Here is a 16,741-nt window from a genome sequence, read left to right on the forward strand (position 1 = left end):
GATTTTTTGTCCCTGATCGCAGTGCTCTCTGGGGGATATATGGGGAAAGGCGGTCCCGTAGATAGGCAGGTCCCTGACCATAGAGGGCTTTAAAGGTTAGTACCAACACCTTGAAGCGAACTTGGAACACAACAGGCAACCAGTGCAGCTCTCTTAGCATTGGCTGAATGTGCTCCCGTCGCGGCAGCCCCATTAGCAGCCGTGCCGCAGCCTTCTGCATTAGCTGTAGTCTCCGGGTTAGTGTCAAGGGTAGCCCCATGTAGAGAGCATTACAGTGATCTATTCTTTAGGTGACCATAGCATGGATTACCGTCGCTAAGTCGTTGCGCTCCAGGTAAGGGGCCAGCTGCCGCGCTTGCCGAAGATGAAAAAAGGCAGATCTAACAGTGGCTGCCACCTGAGCCTCCATTGTAAGGGAGGACTCAAGGAGCACGCCTAAGCTCTTGACCTTAGGGACCGGTATCAATGGTACCCCGACAAGGGCCGGCAGCTGGATCTCTCTCCCAGGACCGCCGCGACCCAGGTAGAGAATCTCCGTCTTCGTCGGATTCAATTTCAGCCGACTCAGTCTGAGCCAAGAGGCCACAGCTTGTAACGCCAGGTCTAGATTTTCCAGGGTACAGTCAGACTGGCCACCCATCAATAGATAGAGCTGGGTGTCATCCGCATATTGATGGTAACCCAGTCCATACCTCCTGACAATCTGGGCAAGGGGGCGCATATAGATATTAAATAGCATTGGGGATAGGACCGCTCCCTGCGGCACCCCACAGCTAAGAGAGTGCCTCTGGGATGCTTCCTCCCCTATCACCACCCTTTGTCCCCGATCTTGGAAAAAGGAGGTCAGCCACTGTAAGGCCAATCCCTGAATCCCCACATCGGCAAGGCGGCTAGTCAGTAGCTGATGGTCAACCGTGCCAAAAGCGGCTAACAGATCTAATAACAACAGCACTGCAGAACCGCCATGGTCCAGATGTCGCATGAGGTCATCTATGAGGGCGACCAGAACTGTCTCCGTCCCGTGACCTGGCCGGAAGCCGGACTGGAATGGATCCAGTGTGGAAGTGTCCTCCAGGAATCCCTGCAGCTGAATCGCTACCGCCCGCTCTATGACCTTGCCCAGAAAGGGAAGGTTTGACACCAGCCGATAGTTCGCCAATATGGCCGGGTCTGCTGATGGTTTTTTTAAGAGGGGACGGACCACTGCCTCTTTAAGAGGTGTGGGAAAGATCCCTTCAATCAGGGACCTGTTGATAATGTCCTGTAGTGGTTCGCGCAGCCACGTTTGGCTAGCCTTTATAAGCCAAGATGGGCACGGATCTAACCTACAGGTCGTAGGGTGCACAGCTGCAAGGATCCTGTCGACTTCCTCCAGACTGAGTGGGCCGAAGGAGTCCAAAATTGGACCAGAAGACATGCTCGGTGCCCCAAGTTCATCTACTGTATTAATTATAGCGGGTAGGTCGTGTCGGAGCGATGAGACCTTATCTGCGAAAAAACTCGCAAAAGCCTTACAGCCTATTTCCAATTCTCTATTATTTTGTTTGCCCTGCGGCAATTCTGTTAATGACCGAATTATACTAAACAATTGTGCTGGGCGTGAGGTCGCAGATGCGATTCTGGATGCAAAGTAATCTTTCTTTACAATCCGAATAGCCATCTCATAGGTCCTCATAAATGACCTATATGATGTTCTCGTAGCTTCGTCACGAGCGTAGCGCCATTGTCTCTCTAGTCGTCTTAATCGTCGCTTCATTGATCGCAGCTCCGGGGTATACCATGGAGCGGATCGTGATCGAGGATGAAGAGGACGTCGGGGAGCGATTTCGTCGATGGCCTCGGAGAGCCGGTTATTCCAGGTCTCCACTAGCTCATCCAACGAGTCGCCGGTGGGCCAAGGATCCCGTATAGCCGTTTGAAGCCGCAACGGGTCCATCTGACTACGCGGGCGAGCCCAAATCTGCTCACCGCCTAAACGGGACAGGGGTGGCATGTCCACACGAGCCTTCAGGGCCTGGTGGTCAGACCATGGCACTGCCTCGGCAGATATCTGATCCACTACTACTCCCGCCGCAAAGATCAGGTCTAGTGTGTGTCCAGCCTGATGCGTGGGCGCTGTTACATATTGGGAAAGTCCTAGTGCTGCCATGGAAAGCACCAGGTCCGTCGCACGAGTGGAAGCTGCGTCCTCAGCATGGACATTGAAGTCACCCAGGACTATAAGTCGAGGGTGCTCCAATGCCCAGCCTGCTACAGCCTCCATCAGGGATGGCAGGGCACTGGCCGGTGCGTTAGGCGGACGGTACACCAGCCAGATTGCCAAACTCTCCCCAACGTCCCACACCAGGCCCACACACTCCACGCCCTTGATCTCTGGCGGCAGAAGTATCCCGAAGGAGCAATCCTCCCGTATGAAAAAAGCCACCCCTCCCCCCTGCCCGCTGGTCCGGGCCTGGTGAAGGACGGAGAAACCAGGCGGGGCCACTTGGGAGAGAGCAACTGTCTCCCCCTCCCAAACCCAGGTCTCCGTCACACAAGCCAGGTCCATGTCCTGCCTGATGAAAAATTCTTGCAGGACTGAGGTTTTATTATTTATGGACCTGGCATTGCACATCACCAGGGACGGAGGCGAGTGTTGCCACTTGGCCCTCCCACTTGCCATCCTTGGGATGGGACGCAGGCTGGAAGGGGAGCGAGCCCTTTTGTGTCTCGAACTCCTTCCATTCACACACTGCCTGCTCCCACCGCTGTACTTTCCCCTCCCCAGGAGCACTGGAATCCCCTGGCCTGACATCATAAGAACTCAATGCCCAAAAGATGGCACCCCACCCCCCCCCCCCCCGGATCCCTGGCAAAACTCGTCTGGAGAAAAATTGTTGTCTGACACCAAAGTGGTGAACACCATTTCCCCAGATGTTCGTTCGTTCGTTCGTTCATTCCTATTTATGTCCTGCCCTCCCCACCAAAGCTGGCTCAGGATGGAAGGTGTAAGAAAGGGCCATGAGAACTAAGCACTGATGCAACCCTTACTGCCCTCCGCATGATTTGCCTAAGTTCATGGAATCAACATTGCTGTCAGATGGCCCTCTAGCCTCTGTTTAAAAACCTCCAATGAAGGAAAGGCCAGCACCTACTTCCCAAGGAAGCCTGTTCACCTGAGGAACCGTTCTTCCTAATGTTTAGTCAAAAACTCTTTGGATTTAATTTTAACCCCTTGGTTGCCCCAGAAGGTCAAACCTTCTGGGGCAACAGAAAACCTGCACCATCTTATAATAATAATAATAATAATAATAAAATTTTTATTTATATCCCGCCCTCCCCGCCGGAGCAGGCTCAGGGTGGCTAACAACATCCATAAAATATACAATACAATAAATATACAAGCTTTAAAATTAGCATTATTTATAAACCAGTCAGTACCCAGTTAACTTAACTTAATCTGACAGTAGCAATGGTGTTCCTGGCGCTATTTCTGTCAGTTTACATGATAGCGAGGGTCCTTAAACAGATCTATATTTGACGGATCCCTTTATTGAACAATCATGAATCAGCAGTCCGTAAACGCCAGCTTAAAAAAGGTGGTCTTGCAGGCCTTGCGGAACTGGTCAAGGCTCCACAGGGCCCGCACCTCCTCCGGGAGCTGATTCCATAGGCATGGGGCTGCGATGGAAAAGGCCCGTGCACGAGTGTTCTGGAGTTTAGCCTCTTTTGGCCCAGGGATGGTCGGTTTGTGTTTCCCTGCTGACCTCAGTGCTCTTTGGGGCTCATATGGGGAAAGACGGTCTCTCAGGTAGGCCGGTCCTCGGCCATATAGGGCTTTAAAGGTAATAACCAGCACTTTGTAGCAGACCCGGTACGTAATCGGCAGCCAGTGCAGTCCGCGTAGCCCCGGCTGTATATGCTCCCACTTTGGGAGTCCCAGCAACAGCCTAGCCGCCGTGTTCTGCACTAGCTGCAGCCTCCGGGTTCGGCACAAAGGCAGCCCCATGTAGAGGGCATTACAGTAGTCCAGTCTTGAGGTGACCGTCGCATGAATCACTGTTGCTAGGTCCCGACGCTCTAGGAAAGGGGCCAACTGCCTTGCCCGCCTCAGATGGAAGAACGCTGACTTGGCAGTGGCTGCTATCTGGGCCTCCATTGATAATGAAGGCTCCAGTAAAACACCCAAGCTCTTTACCTGGTGCGCTGCTTTCAATGGTGCACCGTCGAAGACCGGGAGAGGCATTTCCTTCCCCAGAGTGCCGCGACCCACGCAGAGGACCTCTGTCTTCGTCGGGTTCAACTTCAGCCCACTCAGCCTAAGCCACGTTGCAACAGCCTGCAATGCCTGATCCAGATTCCCTGGGGCGGAGTCAGGCCGGCCGTCCATTAGCAGATAGAGCTGGGTGTCATCTGCATATTGATGGCATATTGATGGCAACCCAGCCCAAACCTCCGGGCAATCTGGGCAAGGGGGCGCATATAGATGTTAAATAACATCGGGGAGAGAACTGCTCCCCGAGGCACCCCACAGTCTAGTGTGCGCCTCTGGGACTGCTCACTCCCGATCGCCACCCTTTGTTCCCGACCCTTGAGGAAGGAGGAAAGCCATTGTAAGGCCAACCCCCTAACCCCTATGTCGGCGAGGCGGCGAATCAGCAGCTGATGGTCGACTGTATCAAATGCCGCTGACAGGTCTAACAGCATCTGTACCGCGACGCCGCCTCGATCCAGCTGCCGCTGGAGGTCATCTACCAAGGCGACCAGCACTGTCTCCGCCCCATGGCCCGGCCGGAAACCAGACTGGCACGGGTCTAGGACGGAAGCGTCATCCAGAAACCTCTGCAGCGGCAATGCCACTGCCCTCTCAATAATTTTACCTAAAAACGGTAAATTGGACACCGGCCGGGTCTGCTGTACATTTTTTAAGGAGGGGGCGGACCAAGGCCTCTTTCAGAGGTGTTGGAAAACGCCCCTCTAAGAGGGATCTATTTATGATGTCCCGTAAAGGACATCTAAGCTCCCTCTGGCAAGATTTAATCAGCCAAGAGGGGCAGGGGTCCAAATCACATGTTGTTGGGCGAGCGGCAGAGAGGATTCTGTCGACTTCCTCCAAGCTGAGTGGGTCAAAGCGGCCCAGCTCTAAGCCCGAAGACAGGCACGGAGCCTCAATTTCACATACTGTATCCAATGTGATAGGCAGGTCTTGGCGGAGCGACGAGATTTTATCTGCAAAGTATTTCGCAAATGCCTCACAGCCACTCTCTAATTCTCTAACATTTGGTTTGCCTTGTGGCAATGTAGTAAGGTCTCCAATTATTCTAAACAATTATGCCGGGTGCGAATTTGCAGATGCAATCTTGGTTGCAAAGTAATCTTTCTTTGCAGCCTTGACTGCCATCTTCTATATGACAGCCCTTTAAGTACTTGAAGATAGTTATATCACCTCTCAGTGGTCTCCTCTCCAGGCTAAATATACCCAGCTCCTTCAACCTTTCCTCATAGCACTGAGTCCAGAGCCCTCACCATCTTCATTGCTGTCCCCTGGACATGTTCAGGCTTTCCTGTTTTCTTCTTAAATTGTGTCCAAAACTAAACACAATACTCTAGGTGAGGACTAACGAGAGCAAAGTAAAGTGATACCATCACTTTGTGTGATCTGGACACTATACTTCTGTTGATACATCCCAAAAATTGCATTTGCCTTTTTAGCTGCTGCTTCACACTGCTGACTCATGTTCAGTGTATGGTCCGCTAGGACCCCTAGATCCTTACTAGATCCATACTATTACCAAGACAAGCCTCCCCCATGCTATAATTATGCATTTCATTTTTCTTACCTACATGCAGAACTTAACATTTATCCCCATTAAAATTCATTTTATTTTTATTTTCCAGCCTATCAAGATCCTCCTGGATCCTGACTTTGTCTTCTACTGTATTTGCAACCTCTCCCAATTTAGTATCATCTACAAATTTAATAAGCATTCCCTGCATTCCTTCATCCAGATCATTTATAAAGAAGTTGAACAAAACAGGTCCCAGGACAGACCCTTGAGGCACTCCACTTGTCACTCCTCTCCAAGAGGATGAGGAATCATTAACGAGCACTCTTTGTGTAAAGTTATATCATATAAAAAGTTATATAATCAATCATTACGGTGTCTTGTATCTCCATAAAATTAAATTAAAATGCTAGTAGCTTCCAGAATGTATGCAAAAAGACTCTATTTGTTGCAGTGTATGTGAATTGAGGACAGGGTTACCAACCTCAAAGTAGGGTCTGGAGTTGGTCTCCGGACTACAGAGCTTGGTGCCCAGGAGGAAAAGGCAGCTTCAGAGTGTGGACTGTGAGGTATACTGGTGAGTTAAGAAAAATGTAAGTCCTACAGTCCGGACTGACTCCCTGCTTTCCCCAGGTGCCACCCCCAAATTTCCCAGAATGTCCCTAAACAGTGTTGGCAACCTTAGCTGAGGAGTTTCCCTGTATTCATGTATTCTTTTGGACTGCACAGCTCTTTTTCTCAAGTGTTAGGAGTTTGGCTGGCCTACAGTTTCCTGGGGCCCTAGAAACTACCTTTTCCAGCTTGTTTATGGAAAATGTGGACTGTAAGTCCTGTAAATAAATGAATAATTTTTTGCATAACATTGTTTGAGCTTTAATTAGGGTCTAGGACAAGGGTCTCCAACAGATGAACTCCTGGTAGCTTACCAACTGCTGCAGAGTAGCTTGGGATCATCTAGTCCAACGCCCTGCATAATGCAGGACATTCGCAAATACCTCTCCCAATTCACAAATACTTCCCTAGAAGACTTAGGTAAAGATCTGTTTAGGCTTTTTATTTTGCGGGGGTGGCAGGGGGAGATTTTATACTATTTTTTCTGTCTGCTGCTTCATTTCTGGTGTCCATAGTCCATGTTCTGTTTTCTAGGACAGAACAACATTTGATACCAAATCCCTCCCCCAATAATCAGGAGTAGCTCTCATTAAAGTAAAGGTTTGCAAGGTTTGTCTGGGGGTTAGATAAGAAATACACAAACTAAAAGCAAAGAAGAAAATAGACTTTCAGTTTTTGTACATTATGCTTAAGTGTTCTGTAAATTCTTCTCCTTTATTGATCGTTCTTTGATGAGGGTGTCCGCAAAGCATCCTGAATCCCTTGGACACTTTAAACATCTTTGGTCTGTTTTGAAAGACATTTTCTGAAACAATTCTCAGCAAACTCTTGTGATTTGTGGGGAACCCTCTTCTTGAAAGTGTGTAAGCAAAGATCAGGATTGAACCCCTTGAGAAGCTGACTGGGGCATTTCTGCCTCTTCTGTTCCTTGTGACATGCAGAGTTCACCTCCCCAAGGCAGGCACCTTCCTGTGCCCCATCACCGAACTCAAATTTGAGGTGAAGGCAGCTGTGACTATCAAATATGCACATCACTCCTGGGATCAGCATCGGAGCATGGCTGAAATGCAGACCTGGTTGGTGGCTGGTCCATTGTTTGACATCTGGACAGATGCTGAAGAGAAAGTGGCAGCTGTTCACCTTCCCCATTTTTTGTGTCTTGGAGGTAGGGCAGCATTGAGAACAAGAATAGGTAGTAAGGATGGGATTGTCTCAAGCATCCATGTTTTTAGACAGATTGACTCTGCAGCTCATGGCAAGCTATACTTCCATTTTCTCTCCCTTCCTTTCTATCTATGCACTTCTTTCTAGGTTTCTCCTTTTCTCCTTACCTGTTTGGCCCATCTCATCTTCTAACAATCATTTCTTAGCCCTCTGCTCACCTTTTCAAGCTGTGTTCTCAGGCCTTCTCCCTCTCCTCGGAATCTTCTCTTCATCATAACTTTAACATTTATTTACTCAGCTATTAAAGTATTTATATCCTACCTTTCCTCATGGCTCACGATGGCTTATATATAGATCATAATTCAGCCAACACAATCTCAAATACCCCCTTAAAGATGCCTGCAGTCTGAATGTCCTGGCACCTTAAATGCCTTGGGAGTACCTTCTGAAGACTTCTAAAGGTGTGCCTCCTGAGAGTGCCTGTCTTGGAAAGTGAAAGGTACAATAGAAAAGACTTGGGTTTGTTTGATGCCAGGTGGGCTACCTTAAGAGGGAGAATAGCTAGGTGGCAGCAGCATGAGGACTGCAGTTGGCACAACAGGAGCTTTGGGAAGAGACCATCCTTTAGGTACATGAGACCTAGGCCATTAAGGGCCATAAAGATCAGAAACAGCACCTTGGATTGGACTGGAAAACAAACTGGCAGTCAATGTAGCTGTTTTAAGAAAAATGAGGGATGTTCCCATCAGTTAGTGCCTCACAGTAATCAAGCTGCTACATACTGAGCCAGTTGTAGTTTCTGGGGTGCTTTCAGGGGCAGCTCAACATAGAGCATAGTACAGTAATCCAGCCAGTATGGACTAGAGTGGCTAGGCAGACAAACCAGCTGTAGCTAATGCACTCTCTTGTCTGGCCCACCATGGGCCTCTTATCTTGAAGGATGGAGGAAAAGCAGGAGCCACCAGCTCCGCACACCCCCCACTCCATTTGCAGTGCCTCTGCACCAGCCCAGCTCATGCCATTTGTTGTGTGTGCGTGCCTAGTTTGGCTGTGGTGTGCTAAAAACCTTTGTGCTGATCCTGCAGGTGTGCTGTGACCTAGAATGACAGGTTGAGTTAGGAGCCCAGGAACTGAAGTTCCCCTTTTCCCTCATTGTACTGGATTAGACCACTGCCTGACTCCATGGGAAAGAAGTCCAAATGTCTGATATATCCTAAACTCACTTTCATAGGGCACCAGAACAAATGCCCCTCTGTTCACAGTTTCCAATAACAAGGTCATTTTTTAAAAAACTGGATGAGAACTTTTGTTTCTTAACAATTTGTTCCTAGGGGAAGAAACAGACATCTCTCTGATGAAAATCGCCCATTTTGTTGAAGCGAGGTTGACCCTGGAAAAACCAGCACGGGTGACCCGATTTCATGCTGTGCTGGAGAAACCCAAATTCTCTCTGTTGGGTGTGCTAATTAAACCACTCTATGACAAGTTCTTCAGTGTGCATGCCGTGGTGATACTTTATCAGATTTTGAAGAATATCACAACACTTAACCTCTACTTGGTTCCCAATGACTCTTCCCTGATACAGGTGAGAACCAACAAGATGGGATGCATGCCTCCCCCTGTTCAGTGCTGGTAGGTAGAATGCAGGGCTCAGGCAGGTGTCTATTAATGGATGACAATCTTGCTGAGTATTATAAATAAAACAGAATCCATTCGAAAAGTACATGGAAGTAAAACTGCTTCTTGGTGCTGGAACTACAATGATGGTCTCAGAAGAAAGGCTGCCAAAAGAGCTCCTGCATGCTCTTTCCACACCTGGGACTCACTTTGCAATTCATCCTGAACTAATCATTAGAACTGAGACTGCAGCACACCTGTCTGGGATCACAGAAATGATTCATTCCACAGTCGTAAGAGCCTTCTACACATTTAAAGGGAGGGAGGGTGCTCCAACTCTTTTGGGAAGAGCTAGAAAGCTCTGGTAGCTGATCTCTCTAGCTGGCCTACACAAGAACATTTCCCACGTGTGTCTGCACAGAAGACCATTCAATGACCAACAGTTAAGTGCGACCATGTTTTCCCTCTAAATAGGCAATCCAGGATGCCGAAGAGAAGTTCCACTCAGTGCTGGTGCGAAAGCCCCCTCAAACAATAATGCCCTTGCACTACGGTTCTCGCTATACCGTATCCAGTTCAGTAGACCTCAAGATAATCCCAAAGGTAGGTGCATCGTCTTCAAAAATACTTGGGCACCATTGCAATGAAATATGTGTGCAACTCTTATTTTGATTGTTCTAATGGTATTCCATGACTTACACAGAATTGAGAGAGAAGCTGGGGGCTTGGGGGAAGTGAGACTGCTGGTTGACTCTTAATTAATAACATGACATTTTGGGGCATTTATTTTGTGCTCACACAGTTTAAATGAAGGTGTAGTGTCCAGCATTATGAAAATCTCAGTTTAGGGGGTTTTTTGTTTTTGTTTTTTTAAATCAAAGGCAGATTTTCAGGCTCAAAGCTCCGATGTTAGCCTTGAAAGTTGTTGACAGTCTCCAGTGAAATTTCTGGGAGATTCTCAAGAGCAGTTCAAGTGACCTGCTCAGTGGCATGACAAGGGGACCAGTCTTTGTTTTGGAAAGCTGCTACGCTTTTAAAGATTATCATTAAGATGTAACTTATCTAAATAAAATACACAAGTTGTGGAGGGACATCAGCCAAAATAAAAAGTAGTCCCTACTCGGAGGAGGATAATCCAGATTCCAGTGGTAGGGGAGGGAGGGAGGGGAGAAGCAGGGATAACAAGGGATGGGTGTGAATTTATGCAGTTCTGTCCTGTTAGCCCCCAAACTCCTCAAGTACTAAGAGTAACTTCTTGATGAACAGTTGGCTGAATTGTTCTTTTATGCTCTTTGTTTCTCCCTAACTTGATGTCCTCCAATTCTGTATCAGGAACTGCACTTTACTTACAAGAACCCTCGACACCAGCAATCCTATGTGCAATTCAGTATCAGAAGCACTGAGATAGTGGATATAAGTCTGAAAAATAAGGAAGATCTTTGCTCTGTCTGGGACACTTCACTCGAACCAGGTGCATCTTGTTGGATGGTGGATTTTTATGGGTAGGTTAAGACACCCTTGCAGAAAAGTTCACAGATATTACTGTTTCACAAGCATATTGATATAGAGATGTGAGAGATTTGTTGAACTGAATCTCTTGAGTACAAGAGTGTGTTGGAAGAGCTCCACTGAACTGCGAGTACTGAACTGTCTTGCTCTCCCAGCTTTCCCAACCTTTGGAGGGTTTATCTTTTCCTTTTTTGGTAATCCACTGACAGCCCCTGACCTTTTCAGGAATTCCCACTGAGAAGACTGGGACTCCCAATTTCCCTGTGTTGCTGTTTGAAGGCCTTGCCTAGCGAGTGCATCTCCTGCAATCCAGCATCTGGTTACCGCAGGGACACCTTACTGCACTTGTGCTCCACTGGGGGATTAGCACCTCGCCATTTGACTGCCTCCTCCTCTCCTGGTGCCCATTCAAATAATAATGTGTTCAAGTGGTGGAGGTCTGTGTAGCACAGAGGCAGTTACTCACATTAAAAGCTTTAAAATAGTTATTAGAAAGAAAATGTCCATGTACAGATTCTTAGCACAACAACAGGCTGAGCAATGATACAGAAAAAATATGTAAAACCTGCCATTTCTCTGTCACTCTCTACATGCTGACCTTATTCTATGGCAGGCTGCTTAATTTAGAAAGTTAACCATTAAAGCTTCCCATTCCCGTGCGGGTTTTGTTCAGGTCTGCAACCCTCCTGCACTTTTTTTTTCATTCCACGGCACAATAAAAAAAAATCCAACTTGAGGCGCACTGGCCAAAAAAATTGGGAATAACCAGCCTTGCAGATGCCCAGTTCGATGTGTTTGCCGTATGAAAAATACCTGCAAGCAACATACACCTTCCTTTTTCTTTTTCTTTTTTTTTACTTTCAAACAAATCCTTTATTAACAATTCCATATACAATAAAGCAATAACAAACAAACAAACTATACATAGATCATACATACCATACTCAAACCACCACCCACCCTTCCACCCAAGGAGCTTAAGGGGCTTTACCATAGCACAAATCTGGTTTTCTCATAATAAATCCCATGCTTTTTATCCATATATATAAATAGTCCTAGGTCTTCCTACAATCTTGTAGATTACCTCCTCTTCGTCTTACAGTTAATGTGTCCATCTCAGCTGCCTCCAATAATTTCTGTATAAATTCGTCTCTATCCGGTAATTTAGAGACCTTCCAATATTTCGCATAGAGAATTCTCGCAACAGTTATTATATGCAATAATATTTTTTTTTTCTTGTCTGGATACACTTCCTTTACATACATTTAGCAAGTATAGTTCGGGAGTATGTTGAAGCCTTATTTTTAATATTTTTTGTGTCCAAAGGTTAATTTGGGCCCAATATTTTTTGGCATATTCACGTTGCCACCAAATATGGTAGAGGGACCCCTTTACTTTCCTACATTTTCAACATTTGTTGGAGTACTTAGGGTAGATTTTACTCAGCCTTTCCAGGGTTAAATACCATCGATACATCATCTTGTAAATATTTTCTTTGAACACTGCTGATTTAGTGAATTTTAAATTTTGATTCCAAATTTTTTCCCATTCCTCCATCTCAACACTATACCCAAAATCCTTCAACCATTTTACCCAGCTTTCTTTAACTTCCCTCTGCATTTTAATTTGTAGGAGCCAATTATAGATTTTCGAAATTAGTTTCTGATTATCGCAAATTATCATATCGAATTCATTTGATTTTTTAACAAATCTTACTTCCTTGTCTAGTTGGAACTTAGATTTAACTTGGTTCTTCAGCCACCAATCCAATTTCACATTATCCTCCAGTTTTAAGTTGTTTTCTTTGTCTAATAAAACTCTATAATTGTAATTGTTTTCCCAACAGTATAAATTGGGTTGGCAAGAGGCTTCTACTGGGGATAGCCAGAGAGGTATATTAGGATAGATCATATTTTTAACTTCATTCCAAACTTTGTACAGCGATTTTCTTACTTCATGTCTAAAAAAAATATTATTCCTTGTAGGGGGCAAATACCACAAATAGGAATGCCAGCCTCTAACTAGACCTATACCTTCCAATACCAATAACCTTTTATTTTCCAGTGCAAACCAATCTGTTAGCCATACTAAACAACATGCCTTATAGTCAGGCAAGGCGAGCCCTCCTCTAGATTTACTGTCTTGTAGTACCTTCAATTTGATTCTGGGTTTTTTGTTTTGCCATATAAATATGGTTGTCAAGTTATTCAACTGATGAAAGAATGTTTGGGATAGTATGATTGGTATCGTCTGAAATAAGTACAAGATTCTTGGTAGAATATTCATCTTGATGGATGCGATTCTTCCCAATAAGGAAATTTGTAAGTCTCTCCATTTATTTAAGTCTAATTGAATTTCTGTTAAGATCTTGTCATAACTATCTTTTTGTAATGTTTTTAAATCATTTGAGAAGTAAATGCCTAAATATTTGATCTTCTTTTCGTGGCTGAACCCAGATTTCGTTTCTAATTGAGCAATTTCCTCCTTAGTCATATTTTGGGTCAGGAATTTAGTTTTCTGGAGATTAACTTTAAAGCCAGATATTCCTCCGTATTCTTCCAGTCTTTCCATCAGATATTCTATCGAAGAAATGGGGTCTTCTAATATTAATAGCAGGTCGTCAGCATAGGCTCGGACTTTATATTTCCCCCCCTTAATCTTGGTACATTTAATTCCGTCATCGTCCCTTATTTTTGTTATTAAGAGTTCTAATGTTAAGATGAAGAGCAAGGGAGATAATGGACAGCCTTGTCTGGTCCCCCGTTCAATTCTTATCGCTTCAGTAAAGTGCCCATTAATATTTATCTTTGCACTTTGTTTGGTATAAATGGCTCTCACTAATTTAATAAAAGTCAGCCCACATCCAATAGCCTCCAGTGTTTTAAAAATAAGATTCCAATTGACGTTATCGAACGCCTTTTAAGCATCGAGGGCAATACCTGCAAACTGCTTCTCAGGGTGTATCCGATAATACTCTAGAATATTCATAAAGAATCTTATATTCTGCCTTATAGCTCTCCCGGGAACAAACACCATTTGGTCTTCATCAATGACTGTGGATATAGCCTTTTTAAGTCTGTTAGACAAGATTGCCGCAAATATCTTATAATCTGCATTTAAAAGCGAGATTGGCCTGTAGTTGCAAATTTCTGTAGGGTCTGTCTCTTTCTTGTGAATCAGCGATATCGAAGCCTCACTCCAAGATGGGGGGAACTTAGCTGTTTCTTGTATTTCCTCTATTACGCATTTATAGGGGATCAACAATATCTCTTCAAACGTTTTAAAGAACTCGATAGGTAGTCCATCAGGACCTGGAGATTTGTTGCTTTTCTGTTTTTTCAGTGCCTCTGTTATTTCATGCATGGTGATGGCACTCTCTAATCCGTCCCACTGCTCTTTTGTTATTTGCTTGATCCCAACATTCTTGATATACTCCTCCTAGGTTGTTGTGCAATCTCTTGTTTCTTATAGAGATTCTGATAGTAATTTTGTACAATTATATTCATTTGAGATTTTTCTGAGATTTCTTCTTTTTTTTCATTCTTAAGTGATCTTATAGCTTTTCTCCCTTTCTTTTCTTAGTTTATAAGCTAGCCACCTACTGGTCTTGTTAGCGCTTTCAAAATAATTTTGTTTGGTCCACTTCAGCTTCTTCTCTAATTCTTCAACCAATAATAGATTTATTTCATGCTGTAGTGCGTAAAACTTGGCTGTTACTTCTTTGGAGTTTTTATCTTTTTGTTGTTTTTTCAATTTCTTTAATTCCGTTATTAAGTCATTATATGCTTTCATTCATTCTTTTTTCCTTTTTGTAGTGTAGCTAATTGCAATCCCTCTAAAAAAAGCCTTGAAGGCGTCCCAAATTACTTGCATCGGGGTGTCCTTTTTCAGATTGCATTCAAAAAACATCTCTATATCTTTCTTTGCCTTCTCGATAAACGCTTCTTTTAAAATTTGCAAATTTAGCGTCCAACGTGTTTTGCGTAGGATATCTTTCAAAATAATCTGGATTGGGTTATGATCAGCGTATGTTTTAGGATTGATATCTGTTTGGATAACCGACCACCCTAGGGAGGCCGACATCCAGCACATGTCTAACCGGGACCAACATTTGTGTACATGTGAAAAGTATGTAAAATCCCTTGTTTGTGGGTTTTTCATCCTCCAGGCGTCAACTAAATTAAACTCATCTGCCATTTTAAAAAATGTCTTTGGCAGTTGGCTCCGGATCTTTTTTGCCTTGGCTTTCTCGTATTTTTTTTCTTTCCCTATATCAAATACAGCGTTGTAGTCACCCACAATACAGAAATTCTCCAAACTATAATTCAGCAACTTTTCATGTAGTCTGGCATAAAATTGCTCTTGGTTGTTATTTGGTGCATATATGTTGCCCAAAATTATTTTATTTCCGTTTATCTCAATTTCTATTACTAAGGTTCTACCTATCTCATCCTTATATAGCAATTTAGATTTTATGTGTTCCTTAACGTAAAAAGCAACGCCTCTTTTTTTCTTCAAATCACATGAGTAGTAGAGCTATCCTAACTTTTTGTTTTGTAGATATTTTGTATCTCCTTCTTTTATGTGGGTCTCTTGTAAACAAATTATTTGGGCCCCAGTCTTCTGAAGTTGCAAAAATGTCTTTTTCTTCTTTTTTTGGTTCATTTAGTCCGTTTGTATTAACAGAAAAAATCTGTAATCCCGCTTTGGTCATCATCTTGTTGTTAAGTTACTATCCAGTATCTTTCTTTGTCCTTTTTGTACTTGTGATCTTGTCTTAATTCTTTCTTTTTTCTTTTCCTGTAAATCTTTTTTTCCCGGGCTGTTATAATAGGGTTCTTCTCCTTGATCTTCTCCAGAATCGGGTTCTTGACTGTGCATTTCTACATACTTTTGCCAGAATTCTTCCAACTTTTCTATTGATGTTATATTATGCCTCCTAGTCTGGTAAATGAAGAAGATTCCTTGGACTGTGCAACTGAATAACAACAAAGCTTAAAGAAACCCCTCCCTCTCAGTGTGAACACAAATATCACTCTCTCTGAGGGAGCAGTGTCCCCTTCTCTCAGCTCCTTCTTTGCAGCCTCTTGGATAGGAAGCTCCTAGGTGATGGTGGTTGTTCAGTTTTTTTAATATCTCCACGGGTTCCACTTCTTAGGGAATTTTTCCTCCGGCTCTGCTATGGCCCATGTTTTCTGTAGTAAGAAATGAAAAGAAGGTACATGGGCTTTTAAAGCAACAAATTATGCGAATATCAATAAACCTGCAAAAGCCTTGCTTTTGGGAAACTCTGGTTTACACAATTTGTTTTGCTTAGATACAACTTTAACTGTCATGACTTCCTTTAATAAATCCTCGGAATTGGTAGGGTGTTCAGTTGGTAAAAAAAAAAAATCTGTTGGAAATCTCTAGACTCCTCTCAGTTTCTGTGCTCGATCAAGACATGACTGGAAAAGCCATTTAAGCCAACTGTGATGTGGCGTGTCCCTTAGACCCCAGTTGTTTCTCTGACAGGGACTCAGGCGTCCCTCTCACTGGAGCCTCATTTCATTTAGCAGCACCTGGTGCAGCTGATCCTGAGGACAGCCACAGTGGATGGAATTTTGGCTCTGCTGTATGGAGTTGTTCCAGATGAAAAGCAATATCTCTTTGTTGCACTTCTGAATCACTGTGGTGTGCTGTTTAAAATGTCCGTATCGCTTTCTACAATGCCACTCACCCACCCTTCATTGTGCAATCTTCCTTGGACTTTAAAAAAATGTTCTTCTAAGGTGAGCGCTATAGCACAAAACTGTCATAGCACTTCAGTGCTCACCTCAAGAGTCTTTTTTAAAATCCAAGGAATATTATGTGGTGGAAAAGGACAGGGGGGAAATGGCACTGTTTGAAATGACCATTGCTCTTCAGAGATGGCTCACTGATGGAAAGGAATTTGCTGGATGAAACCCTCATCCCAGTATCGCTTTACTCAAAACCAGGTCAATTACATCTGGTTTAGAATGCTAATGCATAAAGGGCCAAAGTGGAATACAGCGCAATAAAATATCTAATTTGATCCATATTACCAGCCACAA

The 16,741-nt window shown here is 44.3% G+C and overlaps 1 protein-coding gene across 1 annotated transcript; it reads left to right on the forward strand.

Moving 5' to 3' along the window:
• The first annotated feature begins 7,255 nt into the window (after positions 1-7,255).
• Positions 7,256-10,664, forward strand: LOC132583308 (caspase recruitment domain-containing protein 8-like). The gene is made up of 4 exons (XM_060254970.1): positions 7,256-7,542; positions 8,873-9,126; positions 9,633-9,761; positions 10,491-10,664. The coding sequence occupies exons 1-4, from the start codon at positions 7,434-7,436 to the stop codon at positions 10,662-10,664; spliced, it is 666 nt and encodes a 221-aa protein (XP_060110953.1). The 5' UTR covers positions 7,256-7,433.
• The last annotated feature ends 6,077 nt before the right edge of the window (positions 10,665-16,741 follow it).

The sequence above is a fragment of the Heteronotia binoei genome, chromosome 15, assembly GCF_032191835.1.
Source record: "Heteronotia binoei isolate CCM8104 ecotype False Entrance Well chromosome 15, APGP_CSIRO_Hbin_v1, whole genome shotgun sequence".
NCBI classification, from domain to species: Eukaryota; Metazoa; Chordata; class Lepidosauria; order Squamata; family Gekkonidae; genus Heteronotia; species Heteronotia binoei.